At 34.7% G+C, this 14,741-nt stretch overlaps 1 protein-coding gene across 3 annotated transcripts; it reads left to right on the forward strand.

The window, feature by feature from the left end:
* Window positions 1-530: 530 nt before the first annotated feature.
* Window positions 531-7,986, forward strand: LOC142238780 (uncharacterized). Of its 3 annotated transcripts, none has more exons than XM_075310504.1 (3): window positions 531-805; window positions 1,609-1,913; window positions 7,152-7,986. In XM_075310504.1, coding segments are annotated over exons 2-3 (459 nt in total). In that variant the 5' UTR covers window positions 531-805; window positions 1,609-1,911; the 3' UTR covers window positions 7,609-7,986. The 3 variants fall into 3 exon arrangements, with proteins under 3 accessions (XP_075166619.1, XP_075166617.1, XP_075166618.1); XM_075310502.1 differs by lacking the exon at window positions 531-805 and adding an exon at window positions 1,195-1,518; XM_075310503.1 differs by lacking the exon at window positions 531-805 and adding an exon at window positions 1,195-1,501.
* Window positions 7,987-14,741: the final 6,755 nt, after the last annotated feature.

A 14,741-nucleotide genomic window follows, 5' to 3' on the forward strand; every position in this document is an offset into this window, starting at 1 on the left:
TTGCCTAGTGGTGGTAAAAATGAACAAAACAGAGCCTCAAGGTTGAATATTAGTGTTCAGATGAAAAGGAGAATTTAAAAATAAAATTTAATTTCTATAGAGAATTTTTGAAAGTTTAAATATTAAAGAAATTTCCAAACAAAAAAAAATCAAAAAATATCCTATATGTATGAAATTTTCTAAAAATTTAAAAATTTTTTTGAACACGTTATCAAATGTTAGGTTTTATAGAAAATTTTTGTAATATTTTTTTTAGATTTCTTTTTTATACCCTGCGCCACACTGTGGAACAGGGTATTATAAGTTATTTATATACAATTTAATTATTTCCATTATTATGGTGATTTTTATATTTTTTATTAAAAGGCAATAAAAATATTTATAATACAAAATATTACCCACCTGGTCATTTAGAGAAGAATGCAAATACAGCAATTCCCATTTGACATTGCTATGAATAAATTGTTTCAAATTATTAGTTTTTTTTTTGTTTAAAATTCAGTTTCTAGGCACCTTGATGGTTGTTTAAAGCGGTTTCTCCTATTTTTTAAATTAATTATTTTGAATTTTTCTTGAATTGTATTGAGCTATGTTTAGTAATAAGTTGTATGAATTTCAACCATGTAATATCCCATTATTTTTGCGTAAATGTGGCAATGAAGCAAATTGCACTGTTGTTGGGGGGATGATGGGCTGAGACCGAGGCTTCTTGGTGCGTTAACGAAGTTGACTCGCTCTCTATTCATCATCACACCCAACATAGAGGTTGATTTCCTTCACCAGCTCACCATTGATCTCATAATATGTAAGTACAAAGTCTCTAATGTACCAACAAACGCACTCAATGAATATATAAATTGTGAACTCATACCTCCACGTCTTTCATTCAAAAGGCAAATTATAAGTCTGCTCCATTTCACAAATATTCCGAATGTCTCATTTTCGAAATATTTCTATAAAATTTTTGTCTATAAATTTGGTCTATTTAATTTTACTTAAATAACTACAACTCCGTAGTCTCAATTTTTCTTCATATATTTGTTATTCCTAATCACAAATATATTGGTTACAACCCCGTAACAATAATGAACATGGTCCTTCGAACCTTTATTGAACACAGCTAAATGGTTTGCCCTCTAAAATAAATATTTCTAATATCACGACAACCCTATTTAATTTGACAGCTCGCCAAATACGAATTTTCAACAAAGCAGAACTAATATTGATAATTTAAGCAAACACATTTCATGCTTCATTAATTTGGACAATTAATTGGTGCTAAAACAATACAGGATATACTTCTCTCCTGACAGTATTTTGCATACTGCAAACTTGCATCAAAGATAGTAATAAGAAAAACAAAATAAGACGAAATCCGTAAAGATCGCCACTTGGAATATACATGACCATTCCAGAACACGTGTGGCCAACGGTACTTTATATTGGTCACAAGTACAGATCAACAAAAAGATCATAAGACACATGGTTAAGTCAACCACAGGTATATGGAGACCATAGGTAACATTTCTAGATTTGCCACACAAAATTGTGTTTTTGGTTAGAATTTCACATGTCAAATAATTTAACAAACTTTTACATTACTTGTAGAACGCCAATTCCATCAATGATTACTGCGTTGTAAGTACACAGCTTGTAATTGAGAATAATTCGTAAACTTTCTGGAAGAGATCCCCTACGACAATCATCAAGTACACAAGGCAAAAACCTCAGGTACACGAGTTGTCACCAAACTTCACATTAAACATTGAACACCACACGGATGCAAGAAAATTAAAAAACTGGGTCAAAATCGCCGTCTGTCTGAATAAAAACGAAGTCAAAACCACTAACATACATTTCATAAAAACTGATTCTAACATCACTCATCATTGGTTTTCCCTTGGATTTCAAATGTAAGTCATACTCTTTATTCATTCAGTGTCATGAAACATTTCATTGTTTATATTTGATCCAATTACCATCAAGTCACATAGATGGTAAATCGCAATAAGGAAATATCCATATCTAAATAGCGTTGTATAAAAATATTTTATTTGTATCGTTTTCGACCAAAGACAATCAGTTTTAAATCATTCACAATACGATTTGCGGACCAAACATTGTATTAAATCACACCCCATAACAAAACGTGACATCTCTGTTTATCCCAATCACACTCATATATACCCATATTCAAAATTTGGGATCTAAGCAAATTTAAAACTAAATGAATAGATTACTTATGCAAAAGTAAGCCTAACACCCAATTCATTCGCTGCACAATAATTACCAATAATTTCGTTTACCACCATCACCATCAATCTACGTAGACGGACAATCACAATAACAGAAAATTCATCCTTTTTATACTAAATACCATTGTATGGAAGCAATTTATTTGCACATTTGTTAGATAAAATAATCAAGTTCGAATCATCAAAAAAAAAAAAAAAAAAAAAAAAAAAAAAAAAAAAAAAAAAAAAACAAAAAAAAAAAAAAAAAAAAAAAAAAAAAAAAAAACAAAAAAAAAAAAAGGGCCCAGAATATATCAACAATAGACTGGGACCCAATTCTCATATACCTTTGTTCCACCAGGCTGCCTCATGAGACACTCTCGCTGTGGGAACAATCCTTGAAGTCCCATAAGGATCTACCAACCTGGCAACAGATGGACATGTTCCTTTCAAATAGGTATGAGGTAGTGGAACGTTTAAATAGTATTCAGGATACCAGATCAATTGTCTTAGAGACACCCAACATTGAGCAGAGTATAAATCCAACGAGAAATGATAAAGTCACGATATTTCCATGCAAAATTTGTAATTCGAACCATGCTTTGAAATTCTGCCCGGAATTCAAAAGACTTGATCCCCAATCAAGAAGCGCGTTCGTCTCAAGTAATAAAGTGTGTTTAAATTGCCTTTCGTATACCCATATTCGAAAAGACTGTACGAGTAAATTTACGTGTGGCATTTGCAACAAAAACCACCACTCTCTTCTACATTTTGATAAAAATAAACCTATTTTATCTCAAACGAACTCTGCTCAACGAAATAATGATAGCCAATACAGGGATTGTCGTGAAACGAGTCAGGAGCCGTCCCAGGCTCATCATACTAATGTCAACATGCAGACATCTATGCAATTTAACAACAATATACTCTCTGGTTCTAATGGTAACACTTTATTACCAACTGCTGTTGTTAACATTAAGCAACAAGGAGATATATTCACTGCCAGAGCCTTTCTTGATCAAGGCTCTGAGCGATCATTTATATCCAAACGTCTTCAGCAGCGATTAATGTTACCAGTTGAGCACAAGAATTTTCAAATTCATGGTATGGGAGGTGAAATAGTGGCCAATGCTAACTATCTTTGTTCTCTGACACTTTTTTCAAAGAACCATTCAACAGATTTGAAAGTGAAAGCAATAGTTGTCCCAAAAATTACGCGTCTCCTGCCGAATTTTCAAATTTCGAAGCCAGAGGCTTTTCTCGAGGATCTGAATGATTTTGATCTTGCTGATACTGAATTTAATCCCCTGGACCTGTAGACTTACTAATTGGTAGCGATTCGATACCATCAATTTTACTAAATGGGGTTCGTAGAATAAACGACTCATTACTGGCCCAGGCAACGATATTTGGTTGGGTAATAAGTGGTCCTGTTGCAAGCCACTCATTCTCAACATTTTCTCTAGGAACGACAGAAGTTTCCGATGACATTGTTGGTTCTCAATTGAGACAATTTTGGGAGCAAGAGGAGATTCCAAATAGAATGCCGCCTTCAGAGGACGATGAGTATTGCGAAAGACTCTATGAAGGAACAACTTTTAGAAATAGAGAAGGTCGATACGTCGTAAGGCTTCCTTTTAAGCCAGGTTTTCCGCACGATATTCCTTTAGGCTCTTCTAGATCACACGCTCTTATACAATACATAAGAATGGAGACTTCTCTTAAAAGGAATCCCACTCTTGCTGAAACATATCAAGATGTACTCTCAGAATATATTACTTTGGGGCATATGGGACCCACAACATCACATGAAATATTATATCGCGACTCCTTCCGCTCATTTTATATGCCCCATCACTCCGTTTTAAAACCCGATAGCCGAAGTACTAAGGTAAGAGTTGTCTTTAATGCGTCTCGGAAAAGTAACTCAGGCAATTCGCTAAACGATATCTTATTTGTTGGCCCAACTCTTCAACTTGACCTTATGACTCTTATTCTTAATTGGCGATTATATCGATACGTTTTCAGTGGCGATATAGAGAAAATGTATCGCCAAATTTTAGTGCACGAAGAAGACATCCAATTTCAAAGAATTGTATTTCGACCTAACCCTTGCGATCCTATACAAGATTTTGCGTTAAAAACAGTCACGTTCGGGGTGAACTGTGCGCCTTACTTGGCAATACGTACTCTACTTCAATTGGCCAAGGATTCTGAGAAGACGTTCCCTCTTGCAGCCCATATTTTACGAAATGAGACCTATGTGGACGATATTTTATCAGGAGCTCATGACGTAGAATATGCGAACAATGTACTAACACAACTAATTACCGTTCTCGACTCTGCGGGATTTCGTTTGCGAAAAATATCATCCAACAGTAAACAAATTATTGGCACTGTTCCCAAAGAGGCTCTCTTAGATTGCGATTTTCTTAGGTTCGCCGAAACGAGCTCCACGAAGACACTTGGCGTACAGTGGAATGCTCTTTCGGACTGTTTTTCGTATAAGGTGCAACCCATTGAAGAACGAGATAGGGTAACGAAAAGAAAGATTCTCTCTATTGTTTCAAGGATCTTCGATCCGGCTGGGTGGATTTCCCCTATCATTATTCGCTCGAAAATTCTCCTTCAACAACTCTGGTTGGAAGGAACGAAATGGGACGAATGCCTCAAACCGCATACATTGCTCAAATGGAATCAACTAGTAGAAGACATTCATCTTATTCCCAACATTCAAATACCTCGATGGTTAGAATTTGCTCCCCTTTTCCCAACTCAGATTCACGGATTTTGTGACGCCTCCGAGAAGGCTTATTGTGCGGTTATATATTTGCGAGTCCAAAACTGCGAATCCGTTAAATCGAATTTATTGGTGTCTAAGACCAAAGTTGCCCCCCTAGAACCGATCACTTTACCTAGGCTCGAACTCTGCGGCGCAGTTCTACTTTCAAGGTTAGTAAAAAAAATTACTTCACATCTTCCCATTCAAAAGTATGAATTACACCTGTGGTGTGATTCATCGATTGTCATTGGGTGGTTAGAGAAATCACCAACTACGTGGAAGACTTACATTGCAAATAGGACAGCGGAAATAATACGAAATGTTGGCAATGTGCAGTGGCGTCATATAAGGTCTGCTGATAACCCAGCTGACTTAGGCTCCCGGGGATGCAACACTGAAGAACTTGCTTCTAATTCTCTGTGGTGGAATGGACCAACCTGGCTTGTACTGCCCCCGGAGGAATGGCCGAAATCATCAGCGACTATGGGCGACCCTCCGGAGAAAAGGAAAATTATTTCTTTTCACACAACTCTTGAAGCCTTTGATCCTTTAGAAAGATTTTCTAGATGGGATCGGGGAATCCGCGTTATATGCTATGTCCTACGTTTCTATTATCGAGTGAGCAAGAAAAGGCTTAACACGAATCCTCTGTTCCCTGATGTTATATCTCATTTTGAGTTCATTTATGCTAAAAATCTTCTCATTATGTTGTCACAGAAACAGTATTATGGCAATGAGTACAATTTGCTGATGGCATCAAAGTCTATCAGTAAAAAGAGCCCGCTATATACTCTTAATCCATTTATAGACAAAAACGGCGTGTTACGCACATCCGGAAGAATTTCTAATGCAGATCTTCCTTATAACGAACGCCACCCAATAATTTTACCCGTGAAATCTAAGTATTGTTCGTTATTGATTCAATTCTCTCATACACTTCTGATGCACGCCGAACATAATCTGATGATTCGAACAATTCGCAGTGAATACTATGTTTCTAGACTTCGTTCGGCAATAAAAAAGTGTATACATCATTGTAAGACATGCGTAGTCTACAAGCAGCGTCTCCAATCCCAACTTATGGCTGCATTACCTCAGGAACGAAGTAAATTCTCGCTCCCATTTTCTGTAACGGGCTTAGATTTTGCTGGACCCTTTCAGATAAAAGTTTCTCGTCTTCGTCAAGCTACCTACATGAAGGGCTACGTATGTATTTTTATTTGCTTTTCGACCAAATCCATACATCTTGAACTTTGTTCTGACCTGACAACCTCTTCATTTCGAGCTGCCTTCGTAAGATTTGTAGGTAGACGGGGACTTCCTCAGAAACTCATGTCCGATAATGGCACTAATTTTATCGGAGCTGATCGTGCGTTTCATAATGAATATCTTCTATTTCTTAAAAACTCTGCCAAGGATATTGTAGAAAAATACACTGCCCACGGGTTTCACTGGTCATTCATACCACCCAATGCACCACACATGGGAGGTATTTGGGAGGCTGGTGTTAAATCCTTTAAAATGCACTTTCGAAAAATTGCCCAAAATACAAAATACACGTTCGAAGAGTTTTGTACCCTATTAGTGCGAATAGAAGCTGTATTAAATTCTCGCCCCCTCTCGCCAATGACCGACGACCCCTTGGAGTTGTTAGCTTTAACTCCAGGACACTTTTTGCGTGGTGCCCCTCTTATGGCAATGCCAGAAGTCTCTGATGATTCTCTTCCTCTCGCAGACAAATGGGATAAACTCAAATCACTTCAACATCAATTCGCTCGTAGGTGGAAGGATGAGTACATTAAAGAATTGCAGAATAGATATAAATGGCAACAACAAGAAAAAAATGTAAGTGTGGGGCAACTAGTGATAATTCACGATGATTCCTTACCACCATGTGAATGGCGTTTGGGTCGCATTAAAAAACTTTATCCCGGTTCGGACGGCCTTGTGCGAGTAGCGGATGTGAGAACTAAAAATGGGACGGTAACGAGAGCTATAGCTAAACTTTGCGTTTTACCAAACAACCCCTAAAAATAAAAACGTTTTTTTTTTTACTTTTTGCCCCCCTTTGACCCTAAGCTATACAATACAAATATCAAATTGACTACCAAACAATCCATCTTTTTCTTCTCCAGGGATCGCAGAAATTCAAAATTCAACCAGTGCCTGGTTTGTAAAAAATATCACTCTCTTAGATATTGCAGGAAATTTTTGAACATGTCCATAACAGATCGTCGTCGTGCTGTTGTTCGTCATGAATACTGCGTTAACTGCTTGGCCAGATCACATAAAACAATACAGTGTAATTCACCAGATGTCTGTCAACGATGTGGAAAAGAACATCATACATTGCTCCATGAGCCACTTCAACGAAGAATTTATCCTCGAACCAGACGAAGTAATCCAGTTAGACGTTCTAATCGACAGCGGCAGGTGGGACGTCCCAAAGCGCGTATTCCTGAATCGGAGAGGTCAAATCCAATGGAAACTACACGACGACCAGAGGTTAAAGCTAATATATCTTCCGAGAATCCACAACGGTGTTTGGAAGTCGCATTGCGTGCACTATCCCAACTTCAACGATTTTTGTAATTTTGCCCTTTTAGGCCAAGGGAGGCAGGATGTTTAAAGCGGTTTCTCCTATTTTTTAAATTAATTATTTTGAATTTTTCTTGAATTGTATTGAGCTATGTTTAGTAATAAGTTGTATGAATTTCAACCATGTAATATCCCATTATTTTTGCGTAAATGTGGCAATGAAGCAAATTGCACTGTTGTTGGGGGGATGATGGGCTGAGACCGAGGCTTCTTGGTGCGTTAACGAAGTTGACTCGCTCTCTATTCATCATCACACCCAACATAGAGGTTGATTTCCTTCACCAGCTCACCATTGATCTCATAATATGTAAGTACAAAGTCTCTAATGTACCAACAAACGCACTCAATGAATATATAAATTGTGAACTCATACCTCCACGTCTTTCATTCAAAAGGCAAATTATAAGTCTGCTCCATTTCACAAATATTCCGAATGTCTCATTTTCGAAATATTTCTATAAAATTTTTGTCTATAAATTTGGTCTATTTAATTTTACTTAAATAACTACAACTCCGTAGTCTCAATTTTTCTTCATATATTTGTTATTCCTAATCACAAATATATTGGTTACAACCCCGTAACAATACTGAACAATGGTTATTAATAAAATTTGAGTATATGCTTTTAAGTTTTGCATTTTTGTTCTAATATGAAAATTTTATGCATAGGCCATGACATGAGTATTAAAGTCTTTGTGCATGAAATATACAAATATCCATTAGCATGGATTTACAAATTCAACCTCATTGGATATTTCATGGCCATCGTAATTTACCACTATAAAAGGAAAGTTAAAACACCATGGCTTTAAGTATTACGATTTATAACTTTGCCTACAAAATAATTAAACAATTTAATATTGTATTGTAATAACTTTAACATTTTTACATTCCCAGCAAACAAAAAAAAGAGCTTCCAAAAAAGTAGTTTGGATCCCCAATCTGTGATTCGGAAGTAGTGCAAACTTGGATCATCACCAATGAATTTTACATGGGATTGTCATAGAACGGAAGTACTCCCTTTTTGGATCCTTTGCATTGCTTTAGAAGTTGTGCCATGGAAGTTAATTCGAACGAAGAAATTTAAAAATCGATTTTTTATACCCTCCATCATAGGATGGGGGTATATTAACTTTGTCATTCCGTTTGTAACACATCGAAATATTGCTCTAAGACCCCATAAAGTATATATATTCTGGGTCGTGGTGAAATTCTGAGTCGATCTAAGCATGTCCGTCCGTCCGTCCGTCCGTCCGTCCGTCTGTTGAAATCACGCTAACTTCCGAACGAAACAAGCTATCGACTTGAAACTTGGCACAAGTAGTTGTTATCGATGTAGGTCGGATGGTATTGAAAATGGGCCATATCGGTCCACTTTTACGTATAGCCCCCATATAAAGGAACCCTCAGATTTAGCTTGTGGAGCCTATAACAGAAGCATATTTCATCCGATCCGGCTGAAATTTGGTATATGGTGTTGGTATATGGTCTCTAACAACCATGTAAAAATTGGTCCACATCGGTCCATAATTATATATAGCCCCCATATAAACCGATCCCCAGATTTGGCTTGCGGAGCCTCTAAGAGAAGCATATTTCATCCGATCCGGCTGAAATTTGGTACATAGTGTTGGTATATGGTATCTAACAATCATGCAAAAATTGGTCCACATCGGTTCATAATTATATATAGCCCCCATATAAACCGATCCCCAGATTTGGCTTGCGGAGCCTCAAAGAGAAGTAAATTTCATCCGATCCGGCTGAAATTTGGTACATGGTATTGGTATATAGTCTCTAACAACCGTGCAAAAATTGGTCCACATCGGTCCATAATTATATATGGCGCCCATATAAACCGATCCTCAGATTTGGGTTGCGGAGCCTCAAAGAGAAGCAAATTTCATCCGATCCGCCTGAAATTTGGTACATGATATTGGTATATGGTCTCTAACAACCATGCAAAAGTTGGTCCACATCGGTTCATAATTATATATATCCCCCATATAAACCGATCCCCAGATTTGGCTTGCGAAGTCTCCAAGAGAAGCAAATTTCATCCAATCCGGTTGTAATTTGGAACGTGGTGTTAGTATATGATCCTTAACAACTATGCCAGAATTGGTCCATATAAAACATTCTCCAGATTTGACCTCCGCAGCCTCTTGGAGGAGCAAAATTCATCCGATCCGGTTCAAATTAGGCACGTGGTGTTAGTATATGGTCGCTAACAACCATACCAAAATTGGTCCAATCACACAAAAATTGGTCCATATCGGTTCATAATCATGGTTGCCACTAGAGCCAAAAATAATCTACCAAAATTTTATTTCTATAGAAAATTTTGTCAAAATTTTATTTCTATAGAAAATTTTGTCAAAATTTTATTTCTAGAGAAAATTTTGTTAAAATTTTATTCGGTTCATAATAAAATTTTCATCATTGTCAAAATTTTATTTCTATAGAAAATTTTATCAAAATTTTATTTCTATAGAAAATTTTGTTCAAATTTTATTCGGTTCATAATCATGGTTGCCACTCGAGCCAAAAATAACCTACCAAGATTTTATTTCTATAGAAAATTTTGTCAAAAGTTTATTTCTATAGAAAATTTTGTGAAAATTTTATTTCTATAGAAAATTTTGTTAAAATTTTATTTCTGTAGAAAATTTTGTCAAAATTTTATGTCTACTTTGTCAAACTGAATTATATACGTATTGGATCGATCTTTTTTGATTTAATATATACCACGTATGGACTTACATACAATTTAGAAGATGGTGTTAGGAGGTTTTAAGATACCTTGCCATCGGCAAGCGTTACCGCAACTTAAGTAATTCGATTGTGGATGGCAGTGTTTAGATGAAGTTTCTACGCAATCCATGATGGAGGGTACATAAGCTTCGGCCTGGCCGAACTTACGGCCGTATATACTTGTTTGATTTAATATATACCACGTATGGACTTACATACAATTTAGAAGATGGTGTTAGGAGGTTTTAAGATACCTTGCCATCGGCAAGCGTTACCGCAACTTAAGTAATTCGATTGTGGATGGCAGTGTTTAGATGAAGTTTCTACGCAATCCATGATGGAGGGTACATAAGCTTCAGCCTGGCCGAACTTACGGCCGTATATACTTGTTTTTTTTCAACCAATTTCATTTTTTTTTTCAACTATTTTGTTATTCACTATTATTTTCCTATTATCTAATTTTCTACAATTTGAAAAACTTTTTCGCTCCAACCATGGGTTGAACCTGGGTTTGATGGCACCATAACAGAACGCCTTAGCACACTCAGCCACAAACGCCATTGAACATAAAGCGTCGAAAGGTCAATTCAAATGTTTGTGATATGATCGTAATACGACAACAAGGAATAACATTTTGCTTGCTTCTCGTGATGTTCTTTATTAGTATGAACGAAAAAATAAGAAACGCAGGTTCAAATCTCACCACCCGCAATTTTTTTATCAAATATTTTTCTAAAAAAATATTTTTATGTTATGCATCGGTACATGGTGTTAGTATATGGTCTCTAATAAACATGCAAAAATTGGTCCATATCGGTCCACTTTTACGTATAGCCCCCATATAAACGGACCCCCAAATTTGGCTTGCAGGGCCTCTAAGAGAAGCAAGTTACATCCGATGCGGCTGAAATTTGATACATGGTGTTAGTATATAGTCTCTAACAATGATGCAATAATTGGTCCACATCGGTCCATAATTATACATAGCCCCCATATAAACCGATCCCCCGATTTGGCTTGCGGAGCCTCTAAGAGAAGCAAATTTCATCCGATCCGGGTGAAATTTGGTACGTGTTGTTGGTATATGGTCTCTAACAACCATGCAAAAATTGGTCCACATCGACCCATAATTATATATAGCCCCCATATAAGCCGATCCCCAGATTTGACCACCGGAGCCTCTTAGAGAAGCAAAATTATTCCGATTCTGTTGAATTTGGTACGTGGTGTTAGTATAGGGTCTCTAACAACCATGCAAAATTTGGTCCATATCGGTCTTAATTATATATAACCCCCTTTAAACCGATCCCCAGATTTGACCTCCGGAGCTCTTGAAGGGGCAAAATTCATCCGATCCGGTTGAAATTTTGTACGTAGTGAAATTTGGTACATTGCGCTAGTATATGACCGCTAACAACCAATAATTGGTCCATATCGGTATATAGTTATATACAAATTTTGTCAAAATTTTATTACTATATAAATTCTTTTCAAAATTTTATTACTACAGAAATTTTTTTCAACATTTTATTGCTATTGAAAATTTTGTCAAGATTTTATTTCTATAGAAAATTTTGTCAAAATTTTATTGCTATAGAAAAGTTTGTCAAAATTTTATATCTATAGAAAATTTTGTCCAAATTTTATTTCCATAGAAAATTTTGTCAAAATTTTATTTCTATAGAAAATTTTGTAAAAATTTTATTTCTATAGAAAATTTTATCAAAATTTTATTTCTATAGAAAATTTTGTCAAAATTTTATTTATATAGAAAATTTTGTCAAAATTTTATTTCTAAAGAAAATTTTGTCAAAATTTTTTTTCTATAGAAAATTTTTTAAACTGAATTATATACGTAGTTAATCGGCCTTTTTTTGTTTAATATATACAGTTGAGAAGGCGGTTTTAAGAAGTTTTAAGATACCTTGTCATCGGCAAGTGTTACCGCACGCACAGAAAAACCATGTTTGGATATGGTTGCCGCATCCATTTAATGCTTATCTAGAGCATGTAATTGCCACCATGTATTTTGTTTTTGTAAAAATAGTTTTCGAGCGGAGAAAAATGTTTGGTGACAATAAGCATTTGAATGGTTCTCAAATACCGCCAACATGTTCTATCATTTAAATGATAGAATTTGAGACCATTAAATGGTCGGGACAATCATGTACCAGACCATTCAATTTTTTTTTACTTTTTTACATTTTTTTCGTGACCATTTAATTTTTTAACTTTTTTGCAGCGAAAAGAATTTTATAAAAACATTGAACAGGTACACACGATTTTCATTTTGCGCGTCAGTCGTGTATTGATTGATTGACTGTTTCTTCGAATGGACTGAGAATACGGAGTTACTGTTTTGTGTTAATTTATTTATTCAGAAGTGGCACGTGGTTTTATGTGAAGACAAAAAAGGAAAGTGTAATTGAAAAAATGTACCTGTTTTTTGTTCTGCATTTTGCTATATGGTATCAGTTATTTTTATTTGTCTGTACATTTGACGGGCACGCAGTAAATATGGAATGATTATTTATTGTTGAAATTGAAATAAAATAGAGTGTGTAAAAATATATGATGTTTGCTTGAACGGCATTATAAATACAAATAAACAATGAATTAGTTTATAAATAAATAAAAAATAAATAAAGTTAACTTTGTGTTTTCTTTTCTCAAGTGGCGTCCTTTTTTCGACGATGAAAAAGTTTTTTCATAAAGATCAAAACATTTTAGGTTGTGACCATGGTCTTTTAACTAGAAGAAAAACATTTTGAATGAATACCATAATAACATTTTAAATCGTGACCATTGTTTTTTCATTCAAACAAAATTCTTTTTATCAATATAACATTTTGGATGAGGACAATTATATTTTTCTTAGAACCATGTTCACTGAGCCAACATGGTTGCAGGTGAAAATGTTACATGGTCGCCGCAAAAATAGCTCCTATCATATTTTTTTGCTTTTCAAATATGATTGTGACAATCATGTTTCTTCTCTGCGTGCGCAACCCAAGTAATTTGATTGTGAATGACAGTCTTTAGTACAAGTTTCTATGCAATCCATGGTGGAGGGTACATAAGATTCGGCCTGGCCGAACTTACGGCCTTTTTTTTTAATTTCCAAAGAAATTTTTCGAAAATTTCTTAAAGCGAAGCAATTGTTAGAAATGAAATGAGATTTTCAGAAAATTTTCTATAGAAATGAAATTTTTAGAAAAATGTTTAAATTTAAATTTGTTTACTACAGGAAATTTTTGACAATTTCTTAATATTTTATTTTCTTTGGAAATTGTGTGGAAATTTCTTTGATTTTTCCTAATTTCTTAGAAAAAATTCTGACAATTTCATTTCCATTGCAAATTTTTTTACGATAGAAATTCTGATTCGAATTTCTGAAAATTTCTTTGTTATCGAAAATAGTTTGAAAATTTCTTTGCTATAGGAAAATTACTGAATGTTTTTCGCCACACATTTTGTGAATTTTTTTTTGCTTTAGGTATTTGTAGAAACGCTACTACTATGGGATTTTTGTGGAAACTTAATTTCTACAGAAAATGTTTTGAAACTGGAATTCTGTAGGAAGTTTTTTTTTTTTAAATTTTAATTGCTAAAAATTTCATTTCCGTTAAAATTTTTTTCTAAAAATTATATTACTATAAAAAAATTTTCTAAAAATTCATTGCTAATAAAATTTTCTGAACTTTAAGTTTCAAAGGATATCTTCTAAAATGAAAAAATGCTATTCTTGACTGTAAGAGATTTTCTAAAAATTTCTTGCTATAGGAAAATATTTAATTTCTTTTTTTGGCACACATTTTATAAAAATTTCTTTGCTTTAGATTTTTTTTGTTATAGAAAATGTTCTGAGAATTGGATTTCTGTAGGGATTTTTTTAATTGCTGCAAATTTTATTTCTGTTAAAATTTCTTTACTATAAAAAATTTCATTTGCTTATGAAATTTTTGATTTTTTGAAAATTCATTTGCTTATGAAATTTTTTGAGCTTTAATTTTCATAGGATATCTTTTAAAATATGAAAAAAATGCTATAGGAAATTTCTGAAATTTTTTGGAAATATCTTTTATATTTTACTAGCGTAACCCGGCCCGCTTCGCTGCGCCTTCCAAAGCGTATTTGTAGGAATATTTTGCGTTAAGTTAGTCAACCATATCCTTCGTGCTGAAAACAAATTCGAAAAGATTTGAATTCTTTCAAACAAATCCGACTACGTGCTTTTTCGTTTATAGGTACAAATACGACGGATATGCATATGTAAAACGGTTCGTTTTAAAAAATGTCGGGGAGAGGGTGTACCCTTTCCGCCAAATTTTTTAAATAATGTTCTGTATTCAAGTAGTTGGACAATCTTCTAT

Source organism: Haematobia irritans, chromosome 5 (genome assembly GCF_050003625.1).
Source record: "Haematobia irritans isolate KBUSLIRL chromosome 5, ASM5000362v1, whole genome shotgun sequence".
NCBI lineage: Eukaryota > Metazoa > Arthropoda > Insecta > Diptera > Muscidae > Haematobia > Haematobia irritans.